At 37.1% G+C, this 19,442-nt stretch overlaps 1 protein-coding gene across 4 annotated transcripts in view; it reads right to left on the bottom strand.

Moving 5' to 3' along the window:
• Positions 1-19,442, bottom strand: part of SKAP2 (src kinase associated phosphoprotein 2) — a 200,941-nt gene that overhangs the window by 85,239 nt on the left and 96,260 nt on the right. Inside the window, exon 1 of one of the 4 annotated variants that reach the window (XM_038004763.2) lies at positions 3,661-3,773. The exons of the other annotated variants lie outside the window; for them this stretch is intronic. Within the exon in view, the coding sequence (XP_037860691.1) occupies positions 3,661-3,700 (40 nt within the window). The 5' untranslated portion in view covers positions 3,701-3,773. Of the gene's footprint in view, positions 1-3,660; positions 3,774-19,442 lie in introns of those variants that run through there. 4 annotated transcript variants of the gene reach the window in all.

Genomic DNA, 19,442 nt, shown 5'->3' with positions numbered 1-19,442 from the left:
CACCTAAAACAAGAGGTTTTTCCATAACTCTTTTTTCAATATAGATATGAAATTCATACATTCTTACCTATTATTATTGTTAATTTAGTAATATACTGCTTCCTTCTCCCCCCAAAAAGCATTTCACAGGCATTTGTACGATACATTTGGTGAGGCAAATTAAAAGCAAACAGGAGCTATCAGTGTGTATACACACAGGGTGGGACAGAGGGGGAGGATGGAAGATGGAGAAGAAGGGAAGGGTAAGGAAGGGGAGGAGGCAGACTGACAAAGCAAATACCCGTATAGAAAAATGTTAATGTTAGGGGAATTGGGATGAAAGGTATATGGGAACTCTGTGTGTTATTCTTGCAACTTTTCTGTGTCACTATTTCAATATTTTTTAAAATCAAGGCAAAATTAGAAGTCAGGATGGAACAGAAAACAACTTGGAACTACAAAGTCATTTACACTTGTGAAGAGTGGGCCAAAAATTCACTTATAAGCTTTATAACAACCAACATGAAGCAAGAAATACAATAAATTATATGAGCCATTGCCCATAAGATAAATACAGATCATTGTTCAGGGAAGAAAACACAACTATTTCTGGCTCCTGGTACTGAAATGAGAAAGAAATTTCTCCCATAGTTCTCAATGTCCTCAATAACATTTTTACAGTATATAAAAGTTTCATAGGGTTGTTTTGTATAACATTGTTCATATTAAGCCAAAAGCTTAATGCCAAAGTGAAATTCAGTAAAAGCAATTCTACAGAGTACAAAACGAGAAGGCCCAAGTATACAGCTAGCTCCCAAAAGCTTTGTTAAATTCAAGGATAAGATCATAGAATATCTACAGGAACAGACACCCTGCACAATTTTCAGACAATCATTCCAAAATCCTGTTTGCCTGTTAAATCTCAAGAAAAAGCTCCATTCTCTGCACGAAGCTAACACAACTCTTTTTATGTTGCTGCTTAAGTCAAGAGCCATATCCTTTAACAACCAGCCAGGCTGGGGGTAAAATTAATACACTTATTTATCAATTTACAAAGTTTAATGACTTTGCAGGGACATAAACGTGGATGAAGATCATCTTAACACAAAAACAAATCAGCAACTGGCCTATAAAGTTCTAACTCAGGGCCAGGACACTTCTAGCCTGCAAAATTTTAAGCGTATACCTACTTTGTATCCATAAAATGTCCACAGAACAACATGTTACTGAGAATGATAAAATGCTTGAGTCTACTCTTCAGTATGAACTGGTAATCGTATGTACACCTAGGGAACTGAAAGGATTATAAAGCATTGTTATCCATATAACTGAGTAAATTACTAGAGAATTCATACTAGAATTTCAATATTAGAACAGTTAATGTGTAGCAGTTTTTCTTCCTACTCTGGAAATAAAAGCATACCACATGCTTAATCCTTTTTCTGATCCCTAGTTTCAAAGGGGAATAACTGTCAACAGCCATTTGTGAGACTGGCCAGGGAGACAGACATAGACATTCGTGTGGTATTTACAATATCAGGCTAAAATGATGTGCCACAGTGTGTCTTTTTCACTAGAATTTGAGCAAGGGGATCATAAGGCAGTGTTCTGAAACTTGAGTGTGCATAGAAATCACCAAGCGTACTTCTTTCAAATGTAGAAGTATAATTTTAAACAAAATCATCTATATGGCTCAGAATGGTATATTTAAAAAACCTTGTTTTGTGTATAGGATTTGTAAAATATGGTCTAAGTTAATGTTTTAAACAAAATCATCTATATGGCTCAGAATGGTATACTTTAAAAACCTTGTTTTGTGTATAGGATTTGTAAAATATGGTCTAAGCTAATGTTCACTGCAAAATAAAAAAATCAATACATAGATAAAACACAGTTCTGCAATCAGTACACACTGAAAACAGAAGGAAAATGCCCGAAATATAAATGATAGTGCAGCTAATGATTTGTATTTATAACTAGCTAAAGTTAAAGGGTCATTAAAATAATTTTGTAAACATCGAATACACCTTTCACAGTAGTCTCGAGAGAGAAAGAGAGGCTGTCATAATAAAACACAGTATTAAGCAGCCAGTTGCCTGCATGTGTTGGTTCATTCATCAGGCAGTTACTGAGCACCCAATATGTACCAGGCACTGCAATGGAGCAACAGGTACAGCTACAGTCCTTGCCTTTGAGAAGCTCATGATTAGGTGCAATTCCCCACTAATAAAGAGATTCAAGAAACCAATGAGGAAAGAGAAAAATGGAGGCAAGGTAGCCGTAAGACATGAAGAACAAAGAGGTCATCCTTATATTTATATCCCATCTTAGTATCTACTTTCACAACTACTAACACTCCCATTCAGTTCTAAACTTTATAACCACCAACATGAAGAAACATAATAAAAAGGAAGAAAATTGGGACAGAACATAACATACAAAAAGTGCCCATTTAGCTATGTGATTTTAGCATATTTTTAAAAAAGTAAGCCAGGCACAGTGGCTCATGCCTGTAATCCCAGCACTCTGGGAGGCTGAGGCGAGTGGATCACTTGAGGTCAGGAGTTTGAAACCAACCTAGCCAAGATGGTGAAACCCCTTCTCCACTGAAAATATAAAAATTAGCAGGGCGTGGTGGCGTATGCCTGTAATCCCAGCTACTCTGGAGGCTGAGGTGGGAGAATTGCTTGAATCCGGGAGGCAGACATTGCAGCAAGCCAAGATCACACCACTGAACTCCAGTCTGGGCAACACAGTGAGACTCCGTAGCAAAAAAATAAAAAAAAAACAACAACTGACAAATATAGCAACTGATATTTACTATGAGGAGACATCAAAAGGCAATTCATTAATATGTTCACTGTGTGGGCTATCTCACTGCAGGATCTGCCAGAGCTGACATAGCCCAATCGTCCATGTTCTCCTTTTCTCCCAACTAAGAGTTGTCATTACCAGAACAATTTCACCAAGAAATTTTAACTATTTAGTTCAAATTAGAAATGTCAAAATTAAACTTTGAAAAAGAAACTGATGGAATATTGAGCAGAACAAAATGATTGCTAACAACACACAACAACTGATGTAACTTCATGCAAACAACCAGTGCTGTTCAGTCACACTTGAACATCACATCAAGAGCAGTTCAGTGCTCCTTCATTTGCCCTGTAAGGCACTGGAAGTTACCTCAGAGGAGGCTAAGGCAACAAAACGGTCTGAACTCTGAATCTGTAGTTTGCTCATAAATATTTGAAATATACAATGACCTCCTGAAAATATGAAAAAGACTTAAAATCTGAAAGATACACATCCTACTAAAATTCCATATGAATAAATGGCATAACACAAGTTATTCCAAGTCAATTTAGATATGGTAAGATCTTATGATAAGATATCATATTGCATGTTTCTCTAAGAATTCAGCTGTAATTAATCATGTCTGAATAGACCATGATGTATATTCTCACTGAAAAACAAAATTTACATACATAATGTTTTATCTACCTTAATATTGATAACAAGTTATTAATTAATTCAATTAAGTCCCCTTCACCTGGATAGCTTTAAGTCTCACACAAGACTCACAGTTCTAATGTACTTTTAAAAATACAAAAATAATTTTTACAAATTCCTCAGAGGATGTTGAAATATGGAAATTTAAGACTTAGTCCAATTCTTTCTCACCAGCCAAAGAAGTCAGGTGTACTACTATAATTCCATACATGGATAAGAACTGGTACAGTCATTAACTTGTCAAACGATGACTTATTCAAGGTGTATTTATAGGAGAAAACATTTGCACGGGTGTCACAATGAACTGCAAATTAATAAGAAAAAAGTGAACAGGTCAATAAAAAAACAGGTAAAGGATATGAACACAGCAAATCATGGAATAAATACAAAGGTTAATAAACATGAAAAGAGATGAGCGTTTATTGATTTGTAGTCTTTCCCCAGCTCTCCCCACCTCCATTACAATGTAAGCTCCAAAAAGCCCAGAGACCACAACTGTCTTCTTCACTGCTGTATCCCTAGGGCCTAGATTAGCGCCTGGGACGCAGAAGTGTTTGTTAAATTTGCTGAATGAACAAACAAATGAATAAACCTCACTAAAAACTACTTTTTAACTTATAGGACTGGCAAAAACTGTAAAGATTAAGAATATCAAACAGGGAGGAGGGCAAGAAAAGATGGTACTTGCATCTCTCCTCACCCTCTTTTGGGGAGTATAGCTTAATACAGGTTTGTGGATGAAAATTTGACAATACCCTGATAATTCAACTCCCAAGAATCTATCCTACAAATTAAAGTACTGTTACATGATGGTGTATAAGCCAGAATATTCACTGATATACCATTTGTGACAACAGAAAGATGGAAAATGCCCAGCAAGAGGAACAATATGAAGCCATTCCAAATAATGCTATAGATCTGTGTGCATTAATATGGAAAGATATATACTAATGTAGAAAGATGCCCAAGATACTTGGTTGAAAAAACACAAGTGGTATATTAATATATATAGTGATATCCTTTTTTTTTTTTTGAGATGGAGTCTTACTCTGTCATCCAGGCTGGAGTGCAGTGGTGCAATCTCGGCTCATTGCAACCTCTACCTCCCAAGTCCAAGCGATTCTCCTGCCTCAGCCTCCCGAGTAGCTGGGACTACAGGGACGTGCCAGAATGCCCGGCTAATTTTTTGTATTTTTAATAGAGTTGGGGTTTCACCGCATTAGCCAGGATGGTCTCAATCTCCTGACCTCGGCCTCCCAAAGTGCCGGGATTATAGGCGTGAGCCACCACACCCGGCATGATATACTACTTTTTCAAATTTAAGAAATATCTGGTTCCATGGTTTTTTTAGCACACATATGTATTCTTACAACTCAGAAAAAATGTCTGGAAGGGCACATAGAACTGTTAGCAGTTCTTACTTCTAGGGAGTGTAGGGAATTTCTTTTTCCTTTTGCAGAGAGGGAACAACTTTGTTATAAGCAGGTATTACACATTTAAAATTTTATATAATGCAACTTTTAAAATAAAAAACAAAAAATGGGCTTTTAAGTAATTTAAATCAATTTATATTATTAGACTCATAGCCAGGGAAAAATGCCACCCATTAATCTATAAAATTTAATTTAATCAATACAAGTATAGTTTTATAGCACAATGATACAATTTGAAAACAATATTCTCAACATATATGAAGGTACTACTTTGAGAATGTTCACATACCTGGCTATTCTTCAAACAGGCCAAGTCTCATGTACCCACACAAGTTTTCACTCTGCCTGAAATGTGCTCTTCCCTCACCTTTCTCCACTTACCCACTCCTCACCACTATCATTGCCTAGAAAGCTTCAGCTTACCCTTTAAGATACAACTCAACTCACTGAAAAGCTTTCCTGTTGTGACATAAAGAAAACATTTGCAAGACAACTGATTTCTTAAAAAAATTAAAGGAACATATTTTCCCTGATATAGATAATTGTAATTCTTGCTACTAAATTTTTAGAGTAATAAAAAGTTACTTAAATGAAAATAGCCATTAACTTTTAATTACCCAGATATTTCTACATTTTCTAAAAAGCTCCACGTGCTTATAGAAACATACCCAAAGGCTTCAAAACAATTCCTGATCTGAGAAAAATTCAAATGGATTTTTGGACATCCACATGAACTAGACATGTTCTTGTTTAGAAAGCTAGCATTTCTGACAAATTTTCCAAAATGAAACGAATCTAAATTTGTTGATATTACAAAAATAACACAATAATGTATTTTTGCTCTATGTCAACTTACATGTCTTCAAACTGATGTAAAATATGCATAAAAATAACTGTGCCGGGCAATAACTAGTATTCCAAATTCCACCTGGGGAAATGAATTTTATGGCTATACTATAAACTTCTAAAATCCTGAAGTTTTAATAGATATGCTGACACAACCTTAACCATAACAGCTCTAGCAACTGCTGCTATAATCAATCTGTCAGTTTCTATAACGGCTATGACAAATCCATTAATATGAATGATGTACACTTCACATAGCGCACTACACAGCAACCGCACAAGTCATGTCATCTCCATTCTGAGTAGCAAATCAGTAATCAATATTTGTAAAAGCAGCAGCTAATCCTTTGTAAAATCACTGGTTCAGTGATTGAGGAGTTTGCTCAATCCACACAGTTAATCCCTCTTCATCTGCTTGAGCCCTCTCTTTATCCCAGCCTCTTACAACGCTAGCTATGGCAGATTAATACATTTCCACACGCTAAACATGACCTGACAATTGACACAGGATATTGCTGACAGGATAAGCTCTACAAACACTGGCCTTTTAAAAAGGAAGCTTAAAATTAACATTCAGAAACCCAAAGTTTACAAATAGGCTCACCACTATCCATTCCCAACTCCAGTTATCTGATTTATTGAGCTCACCCTTCTTGGGAAATAGATCCCTATTTTTGGTTCGAACAAGTCTTGTTGATGATTGTAGAATGCTTATTCATAAACCATGTCCTGTTATCCATCCTTAAAATAAAGGTAAATACAAGTTTTCTGGCCAAGAGACCCATTTGTAGAGAACCACTTAAAGGATTCCTATGTGTGAAGTAAAAGTGACAGTACTCAGCTACTTCAAAGTTCTACATTTGAAGAAAATCTCAAGAAAGCATCTTAATGCTTAAAACAAAGCTTTGAGTGAAAAAAAGATGCATTTCCATACTGAAAAGTGATTAACAATACTGTAAGTAAAGTGCTCTGTGATAAAAGGAACATATTTTAAATATATAAAATAAAAAGTTTAATCATCCTTAACAATTAGATAAAATGACAGATCTTTTTTTAGGAATTACATTAAATTTTACTTAAAGATCCAACATAAATTTCCTTAACAGAGTTATCTCAATTCACATATTCCATGAATCCTTGGAATTCAAACTACTTGAAATTCTAAACTAACTGAAACTACTCAAAAGGAAAGAAAATGCAAATTCATGTCAAACTAATAGTAAAAAATAGGCCTAGAAAGAAAAATTATTTCCTAACCCAAGACAGTAAATGAAATTTTTTAAAAGGAAATTGATTTTTTTATATAAAGACAACAAAACTACTTTATACATACAACTTCTGGTTATAGTCATGTTCCCTTATCTATCAATAGGAAATATGTTCTGAGGTCCCCAGTGGATGCCTGAAACTACAGATAGTACCGAACCCTACATATACTATGTTTTTTCCTACACAAATATACCTATGATAAGGTCTGATTTATAAATTAGGCACAGCAAAAGAATAACAATTAATAATAAAATAAAACAATTTTAATAATAATAAAAATATACTGTAATAAAAGTTAAGTGAATGTGGCCTCTCTCAAAATATCTTATTGTACAGTAACTCGCCTGTTTTCGGACCCTGGTTGACTGTGGGCAACTGAAACCACAGAAGCAAAACCTCAGATAAGGGGTGACTACTGTAGTTGTGTCAAATTTAGGGGGAATATCAACCAAGCGATTATATCTTATAGTTTTCATTCCTCCTTGAGAGAAAGAGGAGGCCAGAGGAAGGCCAAAAAGGAACAATATGAAAGGATCAGGAGAGAACTGTCTGACCAGAAGCCAAAAGCATATAGAATTTTAGAAAAGAAATGAATAAACAGTCAGTAGTATAAGTTGTTTCAGAAAGGCCAAGAAAGAAAACTACTAGAAATTGTTCACTGAATATGGAAATTAAGAGGATATAGTGATCTTGCTGAGATATCAAGGAAGAGGTAATATGGGCAGAAGGTAGTCTGTAGTAATGAAGGAATGAAATGGGAGAGAGTGGAACAGGGAAAACATAACTGGTCTTTAAAAATAAATCTGTAGTGAAGAGAAGAGAGGAAAGAAAAACCAGAGAGGAAAGCATTTCCAGTTTTCTTTTTAATTCAATTATTTGTAGCAATATTCCCTATTCCACATCAAGTTACACTTTAATGCAACACAGTCTTCAAAATAAAAGCCAATACTGCAATTAAAAAATTTAATAATTTTAACCTTATAAATTTGTAATATAATAATAAATTTGTAATGTTAAAAATGAATAACAGCTTAAAGTGATAACTAGCATTTGAAAATTTAGGCTGACATCTCCAACATGATGCAAGGATACATAGTATGTTGCATACTTTTAAAATGTAATCTTGCAATTTAATGTCTTTTTCAGATATTAAGCAAAATAATTTGCTAGTTAGTGGAATTTGCTATAAAGAGAATTATATATATGACCAAATCCTACAAGACAACTGGCTCTAATTTGCTTTACTGAAGGAAGCTGAGGCACACAGCGAATAAAAAGACAGCAATACTAGTGCAATATTATAGGTGAGGCCAGACATGGTGGCTCACACCTGTAATTCTAGCACTTTGGGAGGCCGAGGGGGGCAGACTGCCTGAGCTCAGGAGTTTGAGACTAGCCTAGGCAACATGGGAAAAACTCTCTCTCTACTAAAAATAGAAAAAATTAGCCGGGCATGGTGGCACACATCTGTAATCCCGGCAACTCCAGAGTCTGAGGCACAAGGATCTCTTGAACCCAGGAGGCGGACGTTGTAGTGAACTGAGATTGTGCCATTGCGCTCCAGCCAGGGCGACAGAGTGAGACCTTGTCTCCTCTATATAAATATAAAATAGGGTGATCTTCCCATGTCAAGAATATGTAGAAGATTAGATAAGTAGAGAAGTTTGCCAGGAGCTAAGAAAAATAAATTTCAAAACTCTTTTGAACCATAAAAATAACTGACAGGCCACAGTCACCAATGCTATTTCATACTATCTTGAAACAGTGACATTTCCCCAGTACATTTAAATTATGATATTGCAAAGTTCAATTTATTCATAGTTTTTTAAAAAAACACATCTATTGCAGCTACTCAGGAGGCTGAGGTAGGAGGACTGCTTGAGCCTAGGAGGTCAAGGCTGCAGTGAGTTGTGAATGTACCACTGCACTCTAGTGTGGGTGACAGACTGAGACCCTGTCTCTAAAAAAATTTAAATTTAAATTTAAATTTTAAAAAATCCACACATCTCTTATACAAACTATGTGCTTACTCATATTTAAATCTTTTTGTTCTATTGCTAGCTGTCTTTGACCTGCCTTTGAATCTTAAGACTCTAGACATACAATTGATGTTCTCTCCCATATAAATACATACACACGTATGTAAAATGTATATATATGTATGTGTATCATCCACATACACATGCAGTGCTGCCCAATACATCCTAAAGAAGCTAATGCTTGCCTTTAAAAAAAAACAGTGATACCCGGATGGGAACGGTGGCTCACGCCTGTAATCCCAGCTCTTTGGGAGGCTGAGGCGGGCAGATCACGAGGTCAGGAGATTGAGACCATCCTGGCTAAGACGGTGAAACCCCATCTCTACTAAAAATACAAAAAAAAAAAAAAAAAGTGATGCCCATAAACAGCTTATGTTTTTCAATACAACTAAAATAATTTCCCAAGAAATAGTAAAAAAGTTTTTAAGGTGAAGGTACATGAATGATTCAAAGGAAATAAATTTATAACCTCTTTCAAAAATCTTTCAGACTCTTACTTAGACACCCAAGTAACCAAAATCATAAATTTGCAACCCAATTTGCCAGTGTTACATGTATAGCCAGAGAACAAAATAACACCCTTACAAGTTCCAGTATGTAACAACATTGGCCTCACTAACAATGTGTTTTAACTGAACAAACTTGCTAGTCAGGCATTAGTTTTTTCCTTAGGATATAATGAAAAAACAGCATTGTGCATCTCACTGACCAATCGAAGTTTACTTGTTCTGAAGAAAATGTTATCTTCAAGTCTGAGATCTCAGGTTTCTGTAAGTATTTTCAATTATATTTTAATAATACAAAATATTTACTTGCTTGAATATAAATAAAAACATTTTTCTTGTGTTTTTAGTTACACAGATAAAACCAAAATTACCAAGATTTTCCATATAAGAAAATCTTTAAAAATGAAAGTAAGTGCTCGCTTTGAAAATGATCTAGTAGCACCATAAATTTCTTTGTAGACTCAGACATAAAAGATATAAAGTCTGAATTTTTTATTCCAAGGGATTCCAAAAATTTACAAAGGCAAAAAAAAATTTATGACACTCATCCCATTATTATGGCTCAGTGCACCGTATCAGGAGTTTACACGATGTCAATTTATCCATCCCTGATAATGTTAATTTTCATCACTTATTTAAGGTGTTATCTGCCACATTTCTCCACTGTCACGTGACTGTTTTTCACTTTATAGATAATAAGTATCTCACAGAGAGATACTTTGAGATGATGTAAAATATCCCATTCTTCAAACTTCCATTCACTAGTTTTAACTTCTACAGATTTAGAATTCAAAGATTCTTGCTGGAGTTAATTACAGTCATGCATCACTTAACAACAGGGATACATTCTAAGAAATACATCATTAGGTGATTTTGTCATTGTATAAACATCGTGACATGTACTTACACAAACCTAGATGGTACAGCCTACTACACACCTAGGCTGTATTACAGCCTATTGCTCCTAGGCTACAAAACCCCTATAGCATGTTACTGTACTGAATACTGTAGGCAACTGTAACACAATGGTAACTACTTGTGTATCTAAACATGGAAAAGGCACAGTAAAAATAGAGTATTATAAACTTGTAAGACCATCATCAGCCATACAATTTGTTGTTGACTGAAAGGTTGTTATGCAGCACATGACTGTTCTATCATCATCTCAAATGGTGATGTTTCCAGCCTTTTTTAAAAAACTAAATGAAGATGTCAAATACTCTTTATATGAGAAAGATGAAAGCTCGACAAAAGACAGCAGTTTGGAAATTCAATAATTTAAAGATAAATAGCTGATTCTTTCCCAGGTAGTCTGCAAACGACTTGATATGTATGTGTGTAGGAAGGTGTGGGTATATATATGTGCATATTAATATTTTTGTAACCAGCAACTAGGTACAGTACCTAGCAGTGCATATATTGAGAATAACTATGCAATAAAAAATAGTAAGAGCATAGTCATTCTCTACAGAAGAAGAAGAAAACATAGATCAGGAATCAGAAGACTACTCCTGTTGAACCCTAAACTTTGTGTGGGTTCCTAGATGATTCAATCTTTCTAGACTTCACTTATAAAATGAGAGGCATAGACTAATTTTTAAAATACATTGATTTATACAAATGTTTTTTAAAAATTTACCTTTACTGTGTAACTTTTTTTCATAATCTTTTTTAATCTTTTTTAAATTTTTATTATACTTTAAGTTCTGGGATACATGTGCAGAACGTGCAAGTTTGTTATATAGGTACCCACGTGCCATAGTGATTTGCTGCACCCATCAACCCATCATCTACATTAGGCATTTCTCCTAATGTTATCTAACACGGGGTTTCACTGTGTTACCCAGGATGGTCTCGATCTCCGGACCTCGTGATCTGCCCGCCTCGGCCTTCCAAAGTGCTGGGATTACAGGCCTGAGCCACGGTGCCTGGCTGTGCCACATTTTCTTTACCCAGTCTAACATTGATGGGCATTTGGGTTGGTTCCAACTCTTTCTTATTGTGAATAGTGCTGCAATAAACATACATGTGCACATGTCTTTATAGCAGAATGATTTATAATCCTTTGAGTATACACCCAGTCATGGGATTAATGGGTCAAATGGTATTTCTGGTTCTAGATCCTTGAGGAATCGCCACACTGTCTTCCACAACGGTTGAACTAATTTACACTCCCACCAACAGTGTAAAAGCATTCCTATTTCTCCACATCCTTTCCAGCATCTGTTGTTTCCTGACTTTTTAATGATCACCATTCTAACTGATGTGAAATGATATCTTATTGTGGTTTTGATTTGCATTTCACTAATGACCAGTGATGACGAGCTTTTCTCCATATGTTTGCTGGCCGCATATATGTCTTCTTTTGAGAAGTGTCTGTTCATACCCTTCACCCACTTTTTGATGGTTTTTTTTTCCTTGTAAATTTGCTTAAGTTCCTTGTAGATTCTGGATGTTAGGCCCCCTGTCAGATGGATTGCAAAAAATTTCTCCCATTCTGTAGGTTACCTGTTCACTCTGATGATAGTTTCTTTTGCTGTGCAGGTCTTCAGTTTAATTAGATCCCATTTGTCAATTCTGGCTTTTGTTGTCATTGTTTTTGATGTTTTAGTCATGAAGTCTTTGCTCATGCCTATGTCCTGAATGGTGTTGCCTAGGTTTTCTTCTAGGGCTTTTATGGTGTTAGGTTTTACGTTTAAGTCTTTAATCCAACTTGGGTTAATTTTTGTATAAGGTGAAGGAAGGGGTCTAGTTTCAGTTTTCTGCAGATGGCTAGGCAGTTTTACCAACACCATTTATTAAATAGGGAATCCTTTCCCCATTGCTTGTTTTTGTCAGGTTTGTCAAAGATCAGATGGTTGCAGATGTGTGGTGTTATTTCTGAGGCCCCTGTTCTGTTCCATTGGTCTATATATCTGTTTTGGTACCAGTACCATGCTGTTTTGGTTACTACAGCCGTGTAGTAGTTTGAAGTCAGGCAGCATGATGCCTCCAGCTTTGTTCTTTTTCACTTAGGATTGTCTTAGCTATACGGGCCCTTCTTTTGGTTCCATATGAAATTTATAGTAGTTTTTTCTAATTCTGTGAAGAAAGGCAATGGTAGTTTGATGGGGATAGCATTGAGTCTATAAATTACTTTGGGCAGTATGGCAATATTCACTATATTGATTTTTCCTACCCATGAGCATGGAATGTTTTTCCATTTGTTTGTGTTCTCTCTTATGTCCCTGAGCAGTGGTTCGCAGTTCTCCTTGAAGAGGTCCTTCACATTCCTTTAAGTTGTATTCCTAGGTATTTGATTATCTTTGTAACAATTGTGAATGGGAGTTCACTCATGATTTGGTTCTCTGTTTGTCTATTATTGATGTATAGGAATGCTTGTAATTTTTGCACATTGATTTTGTTTCCTGAGACTTTGTTGAAGTTGCTTATCAGCTTAAGGAGATTTTGGGCTCAGACAATGGGGTTTTCTAAATATACAATCATGTAATCTACAAACAGAGACAATTTGACTTCCTCTCTTCCTATCTGAATACCCTTTATTTCTTTCCCCTGCCTGACTGCCCTGGCCAGAACTTTCAATACTATGTTGAACGAAAGTGGTGAGAGGGGGCATCCTTGTCTTGAGCCAGTTTTCAAAGGGAATGCTTCCAGCTTTTGCCCATTCAGTATGATATTGGCTGTGGGTTTGTCATAAATAGCTCTTATTATTTTGAGATGCACTCCATCAATGCCTAATTTATTGAAAGTTTTTAGCCTGAAGGACTGTTTTTACTGAAGGCCTTTTCTGCATCTATTGAGATAATCATGTGGTTTTTGTCATTGGTTCTGTTTATGTGATGGATTATGTTTGTTGATTTGTGTATTTTGAACCAGACTTGCATCCCAGTGACAAACCAGACTTGACCATGGTGGATAAACTTTTTGATGTACTGCTGGATTTGGTTTGCCAGTATTTTATTGAGGATTTTCATATCAATGTTCATCAGGGATACTGGCCTGAAATTTTCTTTTTTTTTGTTGTGTCTCTGCCAGGTTTTGGTATCAGGATGATGCTGGCCTCACAAAATGAGTTAGGAGGAGCCCCTCTTTTTCGGTTGCTTGGAATAGTTTCAGAAGGAATGGTACCAGCTCCTTTTTGTATCTCTGGTACAATTCGGCTGTGAATCTGTTTGGTCCTGGGATTTTTTTTGGCTGGAAGACTATTAATTACTGCCTCAGTTTCAGAACCTGTTATTGGTCTATTCACGGATTCAACTTCCTCCTGTTTTAGACTTGGGAGGGTGTATGTGTCCAGGAATTTGTCCATTTCTTCTAGATTTTCTAGTTTATTTGCATAGAGGTGTTTATAATATTTTCTGATGGTAGTCTGTATTTCTGTGAGATCAGTGGTGATCTCTCCATTATCATTTTTTATTGTGTCTATTTGATTCTCTTCTCTTTTCTTCATTTGCTGGCAAGTGGTCTGTTTTGTTAATCTTTTCAAAAAAAACAGTTCCTGAATTCACTGATTTTTTGAAGGGTTTTTCATGTCTCTATCTCCTTCAGTTCTGCTCTGATCTTTGTTATTTCTTGTCTTCTGCTAGCTTTTGAATTTGCTCTTGCTTCTCTAGTTCTTTTAAATGTGATGTTAGCTTGTTGATTTTAGATCTTTTCTACTTCCTCCTGTGGGCATTTAGTGCTATAAATTTCCCTCTAAACACTGCTTTAGCTGTGTCCCAGAGATTCTGGTATGTTGTGCCTTTGTTCTCATTGGTTTCAAAGAATTTATTTACTTCTGCCTTAATTTCGTTATTTACCCAGTAGTCATTCAGGAGCAGGTTGTTCAGTTTCCATGAAGTTGTGCAGTTTTGAGTTAGTTTCTTAACCCTGAGTTCTAATTTGTTTGCACTGTGGTCTGAGAGACTGTTTGTTATGATTTCTGTTATTTTGTATTTGCTGAGGAGTGTTTTACTTCCAATTATGTGGTCAATTTTAGAATAAGTGCAATGTGGTGCTGAGAAGAATGTATATTCTGCTGATTTGGGGTGGAGAGTTCTACAGATGTCTATTAGGTCCGCAGAGCTGAGTTCAAGTCCTGAATATCCTTGTTAATTTTCTGTCTTGTTAATCTAATATTGACAGTGGAGTGTTAAAGTCTCCCACTATTATTGTGTGGGAGTCTCAGTCTCTTCGTAGGTCTCTAAGAACTTGTTTATGAATCTGTGTGCTCCTGTATTGGGTGCATATATATTTAGGAGACTTAGCTCTTCCTGTCTCATGGATCCCTTTACCATTACATAACACCCTTGTCTTTTTTGATCTTTGTTGGTTTAATGTCTGTTTTATCAGAGACTAAGATTGCAACCCCTGCTTTTTTTTTTTTTTTTGCTTTCCATTTGCTTGATAAATATTCCTCCATCCCTTTATTTTGACCTTATGTGTGTCTTTGCATGTGAGATGAGTCTCCTGAATATAGCACACCGATGGGTCTTGACTCTTTATCCAATTTGCCAGTCTGTGTCTTTTAATTGGGGCATTTAGCCCATTTACTTTTAAGGTTAGTATTGTTATGTGTGAATTCGATCCTATCATTTTGATACTAGCTGGGTTATTTTGCCCATTAGTTGATGCAGTTTCTTCATAGTGTCAATGGCCTTTACAATTTGCTGTGTTTTTGCAGTGGCTGGTATTGGTTTTTCCCTTCCATGTTCAATGCTCCCTTCAGGATCTCTTGTAAGGCAAGCCTGGTGGTGACAAAATCGCTCAGCATTTGCTTGTCTATGAAGGATTTTATTTCTCCTTTGCTTGTGAAGCTCTTTGGCTAGATATGAAATTCTGGGTTGAAAATTCTTTTCTTTAAGAATGTTGAATATTGGCCCCCACTCTCTTCTGGCTTATAGGGTTTCTACAGACAGGTCTGCTGTTAGTCTGATGGGCTTCCCTTTGTGGGTAACACAACCTTTCTCTCTGGCTGCTCTTAACATTTTTTCCTTCATTTCAACCTTGGTGAATCTGACCATTATATGTCTTGGGGTTGCTCTTCTCGAGGAGTATCTTTGTGGTGGTCTCTGTATTTCCTGAATTTGAATGTAGGCCTGTCTTTCTAGGCTGGGGAAGTTCTCCTGGATAATATCCTGAAGAGTGTTTTCCAACTTGGTTCCATTCTCCCTGTCACTTTCAGGTACACCAATCAAAGGTAGGTTTGGTCTATTCACACAGTCCCATATTTCTTGGAGGCTTTGTTTGTTCCTTTTCATTCTTTTTTCTCTAATCTTATCTTCACGCTTTATTTTGTTAAGTTCATCTTCAGTCTCTGATATCCTTTCTTCCTCTTGATCGATTTGGCTATTGATACTTGTGTATGCTTCACGAAGTTCTCATGCTGTGTTTTTCAGCTCCATCAGGTCATTTATGTTTTTCTCTAAACTGGTTATTCTAGTTAGCAGTTCCTCCAACCTTTTATCACAGTTCTTAGTTTCCTTGCATTGGGTTACAGCATGTTCCTTTAGGTTGGAGGAGTTTGTTATTACCCACCTTCTGAAGCCTATTTCTGTCAATTCGTCAAACTCATTCTCCATCCAGTTTTGTTCCCTTGCTGGCAAGGAGTTGTGATCCTTTGGAGGAGAAAAGGCATTCTGGTTTTTGGAATTTTCAGCCTTTTTGTACTGGTTTTTCCTCATCTTCATGGGTTTATCTACCTTTGGTTTTTGCTGTTGGTGACCTTCGGATGGAGTTTTTGAGTGGTCATCTTTTTTGTTGATGTTGATGCCATTGCTTTCTGTTTGTTGGTTTTCCTTCTAATAGACCCCTCTTCTGCAGGGCTGCTGGAGTTTGCTGGGTGTCTACTCCAGACCCTGTTTGCCTGGGTATCACCAGTGGAAGCTGTAGAACAGGAAAGATTGCTGCCTGCTCCTTCCTCTGGAAGCTTTGTCCCAGAGGGGCACCTGCCAGATGCCAGCCAGAGCTGTCCCATATGAGGTGTCTGTCGACCCCTGCTGGGAGGTGTCTCCCAGTCAGGAGGCACAGGGGTCACGGACCCACTTGAGGAGGCAGTCTGACCCTTAGCAGAGCTTGAGACCTGTGCTGGGAGATCTGCTGCGCTCTTCAGAGCCAGCAGGCAGGAACATTTAAGTCTGCTGAAGCTGTGCCCACAGCCACCTGTTTCCCCAGGTGCTCTATCTCAGGGAGATGGGAGAATTTTATCTATAAGACCCTGATGGGGGCTGCTGCCTTTCTTTCAGATATGCCCTGCCCAGAGAGGAGGAATCTAGAGAGGCAGTCTGGCTACAGTGGCTTTGCCAAGTTGTGGTGGGTTCCACCCAGTTTGAACTTCCAAGTGGCTCTGTTTACACTATGAGGGGAAAACCGCCTACTCAAGCCTCAGTAATGGTGGATGCCCCTTCCCCCACCAAGCTCAAGTGTCCCAGGTCAACTTCAGACTGCTGTGCTGGCAGTGAGAATTTCAAGCCAATGGATCTTAGCTTGCTGGGCTCTGTGGAGGGTGGGATCCGCTGAGCAAGACTACTTGGCTTCGTGGCTTCAGTCCCTTTTCCAAGGGAGTGAACAGTTCTGTCTCGCTGGTGTTCCAGGCGCCACTGGAGTATGAAAAAAACTCCCACAGCTAGCTTGGTGTCTGCCCAAATGGCCGCCCAGTTTTGTGCTTGAAACCCCGGGCCCTGGTGGCACAGGCACCCAAGGGAATCTCCTGGTCTGCAGGTTGCAAAGACTGTGGGAAAAGTGTAGTATCTGGGCCAGAGTGCACCATTCTTCACAGCACAGTCCCTCACGGCTTCCCTTGGCTAGGGTAGGGAGTTCCCTGACCCCTTGCGCTTCCCGGGTGAGGCAATGCCCCACCCTGCTTCTGCTCGCCTTCCTTGGGCTGTACCCATTGTCTAACCAGTCCCAATGAGATGAGTTGGGTACCTCAGCTGGAAATGCAGAAATCACCTGCCTTCTGCATTGGTCTCACTGGGAGCTGCAGACCAGAGCTGTTCCTATTTGGCCATCTTGCCCAGGAATTCTACTATACAACTTTTATACATGTCTGAGAAAAAAACACTAAAAGTGGAGACAAGTATAACAACTGTTTAGGTAAGGCTTACTTAATATTTGAAAGTAAATAAAATTATAATTCCTCTCAGGAACCTTCTAGTTATGATCTATAACACAGCAGTCATTTTATCTTATTGTTTATATTAGATGGTGTGGTATAAATGTCATCCAACAAAAGCAAAGAAAGTATTGTTCCTGTGAGATAAGTGTTACAACTTGTTAATATGACACCTTTCTCTAGGTGTAGCTAGTGATAATAAGGGTTTTAGATGATAATCAGTCTAGGACTCAAACCTAAAGGTACACTCGCCTATTGTAATCAACGGGCCTGGTTTCTAAAACTTTTCTTCCACACTTGACCAAAAAAACAAATTTGAACTGTTGTCCAAATTTAGCCTTGGTTTAAAGGGGAGAGAAGTCAACTAGTTGAATCCAATAAGACCTATCTACTGTACATCTAATGATAAGCAGGGGATGTAACTGATATTCACAAAGTTATAGTGAACTTGTGATACCAGTGGATAGGCACAAAATCTAGGCTGGAGTCAGCTGCATACGTATATTTTGTATAGTATGTTATAGGAATATGCATGCTTGTGTAATAAGTAGAAGAGTATATACTTATATAATTTAATAAAATGGAATATTCATATTTATATAGCTGTCTTTATGTCTGCAATTTAATATTTACTCTTTACCTATAAAACAAGAATTTACAAGCTGTGTTAAAAAGTGTATGAACCTGACAAAAGTACCACTGATTTAGTAGATTTTGAAAACAATAAGTACTGTGTAAAAAGCAAAAATCAGTATTTTTATAGAAAATAAAATGATCAAAGTAAAAACTGATGCACTTTTATGCAGGTTATTCTTTGACTATGTAGCTAAAAGATGATACCAGAAAACCAGCAAAGAGAAAGTTATACTGAATAACAAATGGGTTTGGACATAGGCAGGTCTGGGCACAAACTATCTGAGGGCAGGACCACTAGAGTTTTATTCATCTTCCTATTCCTCTTGCCTGGAAGATAATTATTTAATAGATGCATGTTGAATAAATAGGGGTTATTAAATACAGACATGTACTATGGGGATTACACTTTATACCAAAAGACTAATTTTAATTTTTATGTCAAATTGTAATAACTATGGTGAGCTATAAAGGCAAATTTTTCCCTCAGAAGGAAATAAAACTTTCATTTAAGTCAATAAACACTATATAAATATCAGAAAAAGCAAAGCATATTGAATTTTTTGGTGTGCAATCCTTTGTTTTTTCACCTTTTATTTTAGGTTCGGGGGTACGTGTGTAGGTTTGTTACACGGGTAAGTTGTGTGTCACTGAGGTTTGGTGTACAAATGATTTCCTCACCTAGGTAGTGAGCATAGTACATGATAGGTAGTTTTTTGACCCTCACCCTCCTCCTACTATCCCCGGTCAAGTAGGCCCCACTGTCTCCTGTTCCCATCTCCATGTTTATGTGTACTCAATGTTTAGCTCCCACTTACAAGTGAGAACATGGGGTATCTGGTTTTCCATTCCTGTGTTAATCTGCCTAGGATAATGGCCTCCAGCTGCATCCAAGTTGCTGCAAAGGACATGATTTCATTTTTTATGGCTGCATAGTATTCTGATATATAGGTACCACCTTTTCTTTATCCAGTCCACGGCTGAGGGGCATCTAGGTTAATTAGATGTAGTTGCTATTGTGAATAGTGCTTGTATGCAGCACTTTACAAAGCATTTGGCAAACATTCAAACGGTCACAAAAATTCCAAGTGAAAGTCTATCCATGTGTGTGTTTGTTTTGTGGGAATGAAGTATT

This window comes from Chlorocebus sabaeus, chromosome 21 (genome assembly GCF_047675955.1).
Source record: "Chlorocebus sabaeus isolate Y175 chromosome 21, mChlSab1.0.hap1, whole genome shotgun sequence".
NCBI lineage: Eukaryota > Metazoa > Chordata > Mammalia > Primates > Cercopithecidae > Chlorocebus > Chlorocebus sabaeus.
The sequence above is the reverse complement of the archived record's forward strand: the minus strand, read 5'-3'. Positions and strand labels throughout refer to the sequence as shown.